We start from the raw sequence: 13,154 nt of genomic DNA, 5'->3' as shown, positions 1-13,154 counted from the left end.
TTTATGGTCGTTTTAAATTTTTATAAACTAAGGTTTATTGGTGAAAATTAATTAAAAAGTCTAATGTTAAAATGAAGAAATGAAAAAGGCTCCCAAAAGTCCCAAAAGATTTGAATTAACTTTTTTTCTATAATATGTCATACATATCTAAACAGATTTAAAATGGTTGCAAACCTCTACAAAATAAAGTTTTTTGGTAAAAAATTATTGAATGAGATGTTAAAAAATATAAGCGGCCATAACTCCCCAAGAATATGGATAACATTTAACAATTCAATAATTTATAAGGAAAAAACATTCGATTCTAGAGGTTTGCAACCACATCAAATCGGTTTAGATATTTATTATATATTATAGAAAAAAGTTATGTTAATCCTTTGGGAGTTAGAATTTTGTTTATTTCTTTAACATTTGACTCTAATTATTTTTTAGATTCTCTTAAAGAAGTTGGTCTAGATGACTGAGATCTAAAGATAATTGGTAATTTATACTGGAATCAGACTGCTCATAAATACAATAAAACTTGATGGCCAACTCTCGGAAGAGCTTCGAATAAGGAGAGGTATTCGCCAGAATTGCATCTTGCCTTCGCTGTTGTTTAATATCTACAGTAATAAAATAATAGAAACTGCGCTTTAAACCTGCGATAAGGCTTTCACTATTAACCGTATACAAATCAACAACCTTAGATATGCTAACCACGCTGTAGTAATTGCAGACTTGCTGGAAGGTTTTCCAGAGCTACTAAACAAATTGCACTAAAAAGTTCGGAATCTGGGCTTAATCTGAATGTTGGTAAGACAAAATTTATGATTATAACCGAAGAGAAAAACATTAGAGGAGTGTTAACAGTACATAGCCAACAAGTCAAACGTGTCAATTTATTCAAACATATGCAAGATATTAATAACTCTCCGAATTCAAATTTTTCATTGCTATGTGTTTAGTATTTTGTATTACAGTGTAGAGGCATGGACACTAACTGACGCTATGTGCAAACAGTAGGAAGCTTTCGAAATGTGGTGCTATCGTAGAATACTCAGGATATTTTGGATGGAAAGAATACGTAATACAGATGTTCTACTTAAAATTGAGAAAGACCTTGAAATTCTATTCAATTTTAAAAAACGTGAACTTGAGTATTTTGGCCATATTTTGAAAAACGAAAAATAAAACATTTTAAAGCTTATAATAGAAGGCAAAATAGGCCCAGGTCGTAGGCGTACTTCATGGCTCAAAAATCTCGGCCAAATGGTTAAATGTTCGTACCAAGTCGCTTTTCAGAAAAGCAGTGAATAAGGGGCAAATAGCGCTGATGATAGGCAACGTTCGAAGAGATCATGGTACTTGAAGAAGATGAATTAATGTGAAAACTAATTAAAGAAACCTTAGTTTGAAGGGGATTATAACCACCATAAATCGATTTAGTTAATTATTATTAATATCTAGACAAAAAATTATTAAAATTCCTTCAGAATTATAGAAGATACAGGCATTATATCGATTAAATTCCAGCGTGCGCGGATTTTAAGAGGTAGCTGGCAAACGACATAATATGCTGCGTTCTCAATTTAGTTGCCGGATATCGATCGGAGGCTAGCTTCACACATATGCAAAAATATCTAGAATAAACACACAAAGTGGTAACGTTCAATACTTTCATTGTAAGCATATTAGGTATTTTTCATTGCCAATTTGCTTTTTTTTCATTAAATTTTTTGTTAAGAATATTCTTTTATTCTGAAAAGTTTGTTGATTAGTCTCGAAGTAGGTATACCGGGTGGTGCGTCGCCGAGCGGAATATCGGAAAACCCATGTAAATTTTAAGAGGGTCAATAATTATTGGCTTCCCTGTACATTTTATAGAAAAAATGTAAGATAACTTTTTGAATCTTGAATTATTCAATCAAATGTAATTGCAAAATTAGCAAATTTTCCATTACTATGAATGAATGAATTGAATACATGAATACATTCCATCGATATGTATATTCCATATTCCATATACATATCGACCAAAGGAAAAGAAATTAACCTTGATGGCACTTTAAGCGGCGAAAGAACTATCAAATTTGGTGTCAAATCATTTATATAAATGATATAGGCTTAAACTTTTATGAAAAAGAACAACTTATTAGTTTTACAGATGATACAGCTATTGAACATACTATAGAAGATTGAAATTAAAAGTGGTTGTTTCGAATTGAGAAAATGGTTTTAATACAATAAATTACCACCTAATATAGAAATAGTAAAATTAAATTTGTGAGAATATTCAACACTAATGGAGTATGATGATTAAAGCAAGAAAGTATTCTCTAAATCTCAATAAAGTATGTACTTATCTTTTTATATAATGATACTTTATAATTTTTTAATACGACGATTCTTTTGTGTATACTATCGTCAACTTTTTTCTCATGTGAAGTAAATTCTTTGAGATATTAAATTATTTTACACTAAACATCCATTAAAGTACGATTTTAAAATAATTAAAACACACTATTTTTAATATTGTTTTATTTTTTTTTGATTTTCAATTTTCTATAAAAATATCCTTAAACTTTTCATACAATTTACTAATAAAATAAACACACCCCTATAATCACACAATTAATAATTTACAAAATTTACAAAATTCTTGGTTTCTAAAACGAAATATCAATAATTTCTTATCTACAATGTTTTAAATTATAATAAAGTTTTCGAAAATCGGTTTATTAGGAGGTCAACAAATTATCTAGAAACTAATAACTACATAAACTAAACATAAATATTTATCATTTACAACATTACAATACAGGGAGCGTAATAAGTAGATAAAATTTTATTTGTACTTTAAACTGTAACACCCTGTATATTTAGAAGTGCAAGCCTGCATATTTAGCATCTGTCTACTTTTCAAATAACTTAAAGCTTTATTATACAGCGGCAAGCTCTTCTTTGGTTTTGAATTTACATTGGTTGGTAATATTTGTTATAGATAATTAATTAAGTGCTTTTTTTTTAAATATGAAGTTCTTTTGAAATAGCTATTTGTTTAGTTCATTATGGCTGGAAAATTTTAGGAAATTTGATGGATTCATATATTATAACTTAAAGTACGATCTGTCACTAATAACTTTGATTTTATTAAATGAAGTAAAATATCAGTAGTTATCAATTAGAACACCTATTATTTATAATGTCACTTAGAACTTGCAATTATCAGTTACGATTAGTTCATTTAACTTTTAGTTCAAAGTGAGAATTATGTATAAAATATTCTAACTGACAACCAAACTATTAACTTTTTATGTTTTTTTCTGTACTTAATAATTAGTACTAGAACTTACAATAATCGAAATTGGCAACTACCAGAGGTAAAATTTTATATGCAAGTTATATTAGTTAGTCTAACCTGACAATGTGCTAACTATTGAGAAATTAATTTTGAAAATATTTTTTAGAGCTTTTGTAATTAGAAGAGCGATCTTGAAAAGTAAGATACGGAAGTGAAAAACAAATTTTAACATATAAGTCATCAAAGTTCTTGTAACTTTATTTAGGAATAGTTTATTTGGGATCTACTCCTGATATTTAAATGAAGCACTTTCAGTCCTAGTTTTCACTATAATGCTACCAAAGCATATTTAATTTACCAAATAGCCAATGCCATGTTATTATACACTTTATTTCAGTCTAAATTATTCTCCATTTGAACAAAATTACAATAGTTAAATTGCCAGAGTGATAAAAAATTGAATTACTAAAAACCTAATAAATAATGAGCCTCATAACTACATTAATCCCAATACATACTATAAGTCCACAGGAATCAAACTTTCTATAAAAAAGTATCAGATAATATCACAGTCTCAGGAAAATAAACAACAAAAATACTGAACAATTATGGAGGTAGATACCTGTACTATCCTACAATACTTAATCCATCAACTATCGTATCAAAAGTCCGAGGTAAGTCACTAAAAACATAATACTCGATACTGTCACTCTCACTCCAAACGAAGACATTATCACTTCTGGAGTATCCTCGGCCTTCGATTTCGTTACGTTATAGTGATGGTGATTGTGGAAGCATAATTTCTCCATATTTCTCTGGATTCCTCTACAATTGTAATCTTCAGTACCGTCACATTTACATTCTTTGAGCTTTTGGGCTTTGTTTTGCCTACGCAGGATATTAATGGAATTATGGCACTTTGGTGTGCATTTTTTTCCATGGAACATGGCTTTACAGTATCTCTGGTAATATCCAAACGCTGTCGAGCATTCGGAATCTGCGTGACATATGCTTTCCGCTACCGTGCATGGAACTATAGGCTCATTAATGGTCCTTAGAACTTGTGGTTTGCAGATTTCGGTACGTTGCTTTTCTTCTTCGCAGTAGGCGTCTCCTCCGCACTCACACTGGAATAGAAAAAGAGATGTTATAATGGGGCCAAAACTTAATTCTCTTATCTGAATTAAAAAGAAATTGTAAAATAATGCAAAAAATTTCGGAATACTAAGTCATTTTATTAAATTAAATATAAATCATCTAAAGAGATTATAAATTTATTTTATTTTAAAATTGAATTTTTGTACACTCTGCTAAAATTCTGCTTTGCTGAGTACTACAGTTCATTAAGTCGTCAAGGACTAAGCAGATCTATATCACATTATGTAAAATAAATGTTAACAATTTTTTTATTTATTCGCATGTTTATTCGTTAAAATCCTCTTGTGTTATTTGTTAGATTCATATGAAAGAAAGATAAAACGTTTATTTGCTAAAAAAAAATACATATTACAATAATCGACATAATTTAATTTAATCAAATTGGCAAAACGGAGTGCATCTCGATTATAAGAAAAGCGGTTCATAGTAATATCTTAGCAAGGAGTTAATTTAAAATGATAAACGGGGAGAAGAATAGTATTAATATTAGAACCGTATAAAATTAGTGCATAGGTTAGTAATAGACGTAAGGATTTTTTTTAATTAGTAGATTTAAACAAAGAATTAATCACCAAATAGATTGTTCGTGCAACAACATTGTTGTAATATAGTTCTTATGAAGTTAATATGAAGAGTTCTAAAATTAATATAATTCCTAGTGTTGATGTTGAAAATAATAACAGACCTTTTTAAACAGGGCGGTTTGCTAGTTTTTATTATATTATGATGAACAAAGCAAAACATTTCATATATTCTGTGTTAAACATCGACAAAATGGAGAAATCATTTAAGAAGGGAGTGATATGATTTCTACAAGGAATAATGAATAAAAACGCGAATTGTGGAGCTTTTGAGTCGATTTTGATATTTCTTCATTACAAATTATATCTTCATAGTCAAGTAGAGACAAGATTCATAAATTGCATACGAATTGCATTTTAAATATGTATGGTTGCTTTAGTCGTAAATAGACAAAATTAAATTTTTAATTTATACTAGAAGCAAAGGTTAATTTATTGTCGAGTATAAGGCTCGCATTTTTTCTTCTGAAAACACTTAAATTTTTATATTCCAAATTTAGTTACAAATTTTTTTGAAATAAAATCATACTTAAGCCAAGAAAGACAACACATGACTTAGAGGCGTTTAACTTAAGACAATGGTTTTCAGCAAATATATTAATATTATTTAAATCCTAATTGAATTGATTTCAAGAAAATAGAAAAGAGGCAAAAAAAATTTTTATTCTTATTGTATATTTAAAATAAGAAATTATATATTTCATGGTTGCGACATACAAAGAAAATAACAACAACACGAGAATAGATCCTTGTGAGACTTCAGTTTAAATTAAAACACAGGTATATTTTAACAAATATAAGCATGTTGTTCTATTGGCACGCAGTGATATCTATTACTAAAATAGTATTTTGACATAAAAATAAATATATTTAAAAAACATAATAGTGAAGCAACATAGTGTGGCTAATAGTATAAAAAGCTTTGCTGAAGTCAAAAAGGCACAAGCCAATTATTTTTTTTTAGTATTCATTGCGTTTTACAATACATAATATAGTAGTATCTTGCTCTTTAAATCCGAATTAACAATCAGGAGTTATATTATTTTATTACGAAACGGAATTATCTGACTCTAAATATGTTTTTCTAAGATTTTAGAAATCACAGGCAAAATACTTATGGACGTCAAATCTTTGGGTTCTGTAAGAGTACATATTTTGAGTAAAGGTTAATATTAGAATTTCTTTCCAAATTTCAGGAAAGTTATTCTGAAGTACACACTGAAGATCAAAATGTGGTAATTTTACAGCAAATTTAGTAGGTCATATGTTGCCAGCAAAAGAAGTGGTAAACTTATTTTAGTACTATAAATTTAAAATATCTGTAAAAAGTGAATTTTTTATTTTGTAATTTTACTGCGGTCTTCTGTAAAATGTAAGCAATAATTATAGTAATTTTTAAGCAATATTACTGTAGTCTTGTACTTTTACAATGGTTTTAATGCAAATTCAACGATTATTGGTTAAAAAGTGCTGGTATGTTTTCTGTGTTTTCATTTTATATTTAGATATAATATATTTTTGCTGTAATATTTCTTAAATAAAATTCGTTTAAAAATTGTGGGATTATCCCAAACTAAAAGCGTTTATAAAAAAATAAAAATTTATTTCCTTATACATTTATTTAAACATATCTTAACATAACAAATTTATTTTGTAGTGAAACAAAGGATAACAGATAAAATTAATGGAATTAACCTTAAAATATTAAGATTTATTAGGCTATAAACATTTAACATGCTTACATGCAGAAAAAACAATGTAGGCCTCTTATTGTGTTTGCTTTTTGAACTACATGTTTTGTTAAAGTAATGTTTAAAAGCTTAATTTCACTAAGTTTATTTTTAATGGGACATATACTAAATATTAATACAAATTTTAATATAATTCCAAAACTTATGCGATTCCATATTTCTTGACATTCAAGTTTGATGTTCTTAAAAAAAAGAAAACACCGTAAGCTATTAAAAAATTATATATTTACAGCCTGTACTTGCGTCAACTTGATAACAAAAGGTCGACAAATCTTCTTTAAAGTAATGTGCCAGTATCCTCAGTGACTGCAGCACGATTTCGTCCTGATCTTCGTCAAAAATGGTAAACTTCTTATACCTAGCTTTTTGGGTCAGCTCTGGGAAATGCCAAAATACAGCTTTTTTAGTAAAAAACATAGGCCATTCTTTTTTAAATACTCCCAATTGAAGGCGGATCAGTATTTGTTTGTTGGAAATCTCTTTGTTTGTTTCTTCTAACAAATCTTTAAACTTGGTGTGGTCCAATACTATTAATAATTACTTTCGAATTACTAGCATCATTTTCTATTAGTGATTTCCACGTTAATGCAGAGAACCCAGCATTTCTATTAATGAGTTTCTTTTTGTGATCTTTTTTGCAGGAACGTTTGGTCTAATAAAATAATCTATTCTCTTAGTACCTCTATTCATATACCAATTTCGATCTTGCATTTAGCTTACTAAGATGCAAGCTGCCTAACATTTCAATTTGCAGGTACCTGTGATGTTATAATAATGTAAGCAGGGAATTTTAGCCGTATTTCAATCAGTTTTACGGACTTCTGTAATTTTTGCGACGTTCTGTAAGAGTGCCGGGTTTTTTAACCATATGGATTAATTTTTATGCAAAATGACTATATCGACAGTAAAAAAGCTGTGATTTTCCTAAATCTAGTATCATTTAGGTTAATTTAATAAATATAGTAAATTCACATTCTGACATGGTAAATTTGCTTTAATTATAACAGTTAATACTGCTGTAAGATTGACGGACACATTTAGAGTGCACAGGAATTAATACTATTTAATAGAGGCTTTGGACAAAATGGCGAACATAATTTTGCTAATTATTAATTGTTTTTTATGTAATTTATTTATTTAGTTAATATACAATAATATTATTATATTATTTATTTTCATAAAAATGTATTTCTTGAACTTTAAACTCTTTAATTTTTAAAACACTTAATACATCACCCTTCTTACACAAATCTTGGAACTATGTTTTTTAAATTATTTCAAGGATAATTTATTTATATTCTCAAAAATGTTAAAAGTAATATTTTTCTTTTTTTTTGTGATTTGTAAAATGTGTATTTTATTATTTATAACTTTATATGACATCACGTAATAGATTTTTCATAATTTTCTTAATTATTTAAGAGGTTTTTTTTAAATTTCCTTTTTTTGTCGGTGGGATGTATTTATTCAAGAAAAAGAAATTTTAAATACGAATGATACCATTTTTGAATAGTAAATTTTTCTCGAAAATTATTAGTTATTTTTTATCTGGTGTATTTATTCATGAAAATTACATAATGTACAGTTATTTTTTTACAGGCATATCATTTAATTTTCATTTTTTAAATTTTGGTATAAAAGAATTATTAACTCATACGTCTCAATTAATTTTACGTTATGTGATTTCTTCATAAAATTGCCCAGAATTTTTCTTCTATTTATATATTTATCATAATCCTTTTTTAAACTCTCGACTAAAAAAAGGCGAAATAAGTCGCGATTTTCGGCAAAATAATTCGGAAAAAGTTTCTCAAGGCATAATCGGGAGTGTTAAATACAGGGTGATTCAAGCATTAAATTTAAAGTAGCAAAATTGTGAAACCAGCTTAAAAGTACCATGTAGTTTTTACAAATAACGAATTACTGCACAACGCTGCCACTTCCGCACTTTAGTTTTTCATGAGATCCAAGGGTTTTTGAATCGAATCGCGATATGTCGCATTAGAACGTGATTTTTGTAACGGCATCATATGTAGTGAATGTACAGGAGCACTTGCAGAAATATAGAAATATAGAAATATACATCATTTCGAGATTATCAATGACAACATTAAGAAAGACACGATTAAGAGGCTACCAGAGGTTCAGAACCAAATGTATAAATCCCAGAGACAAAGTTATGAAGCAGTAAAAAAACGTGGTCAAACTTATGTAAATAATTATAGTATAAGCTGCACCACTTCTCTAAGTTACCCTATTGATGCAACAGTAGATGCTGTCTGGCTAGATATTTAAGTAGATAAAGCTAAATTTTCAAATTGCATGCTTTTATAGGCCAGGAAATACCAGCACAACCCAAGTTAACACACAAATGATCAACCACATAGGTAAGGCCTTTAGCATAAAAAACCTAACATTTATTTTAGAAGATTTCAACTACCTCAACATAATTTGGGATATCCTAGGAGTTATTCCCTCAAATAAGAAGGCTGACACGTTTATTCAAATGTATCAAGAGAGTAACATTCACAAAATGGCTACTTTTTTATCTCGTTGTAGAAATGGCCAAAGCTCTTTATTAGATTTGTTTTTATGCAGTGACGACAAAAGGTTTTTTTGACCTGTACTAAGAGCCATCCATAGAAAAAAATGACCGTGTTATTCTAACTGATTAAATAAAACTTCCTCTCAGATCAACAAACAAAAATTTAACAAAGAAATTTTTATATTGCTGATCAATAGATAAATAGCTATTTTACGCAGCAGCCAACCAATAGAATAACACATTTCACTAAAATCTGATCGAGTTAATCCTCAAAATACATCAATGAAAGACATATTAAATACATAGACAAAAAGCTATAAGACAAATATAAAAACAAAAAAACTGAAGAAAATTATAAATCTTATAAAATACACAATATTATTTTCAAATGACATTTATAGGAGGCTGACAGAGCGTATAAAAATAATTTAATCACCTCAAAAATCACACAATATAAAAGCAGGAGCTTAAATTTAAAAGTGTCAAAGATAGCCCTAAAACATGAGACTTCTCAAGAAATCCTGAATAATGCAGAAGTATTTGTAAATGAGTTTGACAAATCTTTTTCTCAGGTATCAAATATTGATCCCTTTCCTACCTTTACTTCAACAGCTACTAGGATTCAGGCTTCTATTACTACCATAAACTTCATTGAAGAAAAACTGAATGAAGCACCTAAATAAATGAAGAAGGAATCAAGTCCAACACCAGACGGAGTGCCTACAACCTTCTTTCAAATTTGTACTGATGCATTCAATCTTGTGCTTGCTGAAGCGATGCAAGAGAGTATAGAGCTAGGAAAGATCTTAAATCACCTCTAATTAAATACAGTAACACCGCTATTTAAAAAGATATACGAACATATATAAACCATAAAATTACCGTCCAATCAGTTGTAATCCTCCTATTTGAATTAACCATCATCTTTTTAGATTTTCGGAGGATGGATTTATACTTACAGGCTCCTCTAAAACAAATTTAATAGAATGTCTTAATGATTGAAATAAAAATCATGATAGCTGTCAGTCAACAGACGTTATTTATTGGAATTACGAGAAGGTCTTTGATAAAGTTTCACGCAATTTGTTATAGATAAAAATATTAGAGGTATTTGACCGAATATATCGAATTATTTTATAGACGGTATCTTGATTAAATGAGACAAAACAAAATGTTTGATCTGAAAATTTGTTGCTAGTGTAGTAATTAATTCTATTTTGACAGTTGTTAGATTTATTAAAAATATTTATAAAGTAGTTATTTATTGCATTAACAACACATAAGGTGGGAGAAAGCTCATCAATTTCTTTAGATGTCTTAATATTTAAATTACGCAGGCCATGCCAGAAGTTTTCTGAGGATTTAGTTTTTTCTAAATGTTCCAGATTTTGGAGTAAGAGAAAACCTACTAAAGATGATTACTGATATGCTAACAAATAAGTACTACTAAGTAAAAGTGAATGAAATCAAGTCAAAAAAACATTTCGTAAAAAGCGGAGTTATCCAGTTGTCGGCGTTGGGACCACTAGTGTTTATCCTGTATCTTACTGACCTTGTAGATCATATAGACGTAAAAGTTAAACTTTTTGCTGATAGTAAACTATATGCATATGCAAATCGTCTTACTCATGCAAAGCAGCTAAAAATAGATCTTCACACAGTAGAAGCATGGTTAGAGATATGGGGAATGAAATAAGATGAGTCTAAATGCAAAGTTCTTGGAATCGGATGAAACAACCCAAACAGGGAATACAAGATTAATAGTATGACCGTAGCAGCTGTTTCTGAGCATCAATGACGTATGATTTCGCTGTGACAGGTACAAAGGATTGGAAATGGGAAAATTATATTGTAAAAATTGAAAAAAAAGCCAACACTTTTACTTACCTCATAAAACAATTATTTAAAGACCACTTGTTAAATATTATACTTTAGTTTTAGCTTTTTTTCTGAAAAGTTCGTTATACACCAACAATTTTTCAAATAATTATTCTTTTTTTTCTCATATAATTTATTCTTTATATATTACATACAATTTTTTGGGTATTATGATTTAAATTGAAAATTAAAAACTGTTATTTCTTTTTTTTTTTAATGTGTTTAGAAAAATGTTCTTTAATTTCACATGACCAAATATTATATTTTAATAACAATTAGTTTTTTTCTCATTATTCTTTAAAAACAGGTTTGGTCTATATCTTGGTATTACATTTAAATTTTTAATTGATCTTAATTTTTAAGTAAGCTTATTTCTGATCACTTATCACACTTAATCTTACACTCAATAATCAATTAAAATTTGTATAAAACATGACTTACATCCATAAGAGCTTTTCCTTCCTCCGTCGAGATCAATGCAACCAAAGAAAAAGCGCATATTCCTGGACAGTAAGCTAAACCCTCAGGTCCTGGTAGTACTCCCGAACAGCCAATCAGGTAATGCTGTAGAGCCTTTCCGCAACCCTCCCTGTAGGCGCATTTCATTCTTGCTTCTTCACACGGCATGCTTACTCCTACAGCCACTAGCGCCGCCATTGGTAAGATCGTGGACCACATTGTAACCCTAGAAGAACAGAAAAAAATTTTAATTAATAACAAATTGTATGAATGTAATGTAAGTAATTCTACTATATAATTAACACCATGTAATAAAATACGAATATGGTGAAGTATTGACGTCACGACATTCTATTTCTAGGTCTTGTTTACCATATCGATATTTAATTGAACATTTCAATGCTGACGATTTGTTGTAAATAATTTATTGCCGCACGCGGTATTAATTTATTGTTTTTTAAAATTGCTTTGTATCCGGTTCGATGGCTTATGAAATATGATTTTTCTCAAGTACATTATGAATAACTATTGGGATTTTATTTGTTTTAAAATGTCACTTATAATAATCAATTAACAATATTTATGACCTTACTTATTAGTATACGAAAATTTTTACGTAAGATTTTATAGGTAATAAAGTTATGTGTAAAACAAGCTGTCGATTGAGTATGTTTTTTTAAGTTATTGATTAATATACTGTATACAAACTGGTTTATTTAGAAATTTTCAAAAGTGTTATGTTTATTACTTTTTTTAATGGATATATAAGAAATATAAATAGATTCTTCAATTTTCATCAGTCTTCAATTTTTTTAAATCAATTGAAGGTAGGACTAGGGTAGACTAGGGAAGATATGTTTAAGCTCTAGAAAATATTGAAAGAATATACATTATATTTAAATCACTGTCATGTGGCCTAAAAAGTGGCAATAAAAGAATGTCTTATATTATAATTGTTGATTATTTTTTTAAATATCGTCCTTTTTTTTACTTTTGACCCTAGTACCACCTAAATATTTTAGACCCGAAAAGTACTTTAATTGCTTTTAAAAAATTTGTTTGATAATTATCATAATTACAAATTTGCGCCATTTCGACATTTGGTAGTGTTATTTCAGTGGTGGATATAGACGGTTTTCGTCTGGAGGAAAGGGAGAATCACTCCTTATAAAAATTAAAAAGCCCAGTAGAATCCTTATATAATAAAATTTGTAAGAAAAAAACAGCATTCAAGTATTAATCATAAATTGGTTAACCATTTTGGAATAAAATTTAAAAAATTCCACCCTGCACTTTCTTTTCTAAAACTTCTCTAGGTTGGCGCAAATTTCGAAAAAACAAATGCAGAATGTTAAGAAAGCTTTTTACGCACACCCTTTATACAGGGTATCCGGAAGCTAGATGCAATCCTTTAGGGGGTGATCGCTGACTTAATTTCAAACATTTTAAGCTAAATATGTGTAGGTCGAAATTTGTTTATAATTTTTTTATGGCAATTT

At 28.6% G+C, this 13,154-nt stretch overlaps 1 protein-coding gene across 2 annotated transcripts in view; it reads right to left on the bottom strand.

Annotated features, from left to right (window-relative positions):
* Positions 1-2,523: 2,523 nt before the first annotated feature.
* LOC126742651 (growth arrest-specific protein 1-like) overlaps positions 2,524-13,154 on the bottom strand; it is a 28,800-nt gene continuing 18,169 nt past the window's right edge. Inside the window, exons 2-3 of one of the 2 annotated variants that reach the window (XM_050449384.1) lie at positions 11,638-11,881; positions 2,524-4,410 (exon numbers count right to left, since the gene is read on the bottom strand). In XM_050449384.1, coding sequence (XP_050305341.1) covers positions 3,937-4,410; positions 11,638-11,881 — 718 coding nt within the window. In that variant the 3' untranslated portion in view covers positions 2,524-3,936. The remainder of the gene's footprint in view (positions 4,411-11,637; positions 11,882-13,154) is intronic. The other variant, XM_050449385.1, reaches the window with a different exon arrangement.

Source organism: Anthonomus grandis, chromosome 12, assembly GCF_022605725.1.
Source record: "Anthonomus grandis grandis chromosome 12, icAntGran1.3, whole genome shotgun sequence".
NCBI lineage: Eukaryota > Metazoa > Arthropoda > Insecta > Coleoptera > Curculionidae > Anthonomus > Anthonomus grandis.
Note: the sequence above shows the minus strand (reverse complement) of the source record. Positions and strands in the feature narration are given on the sequence as shown.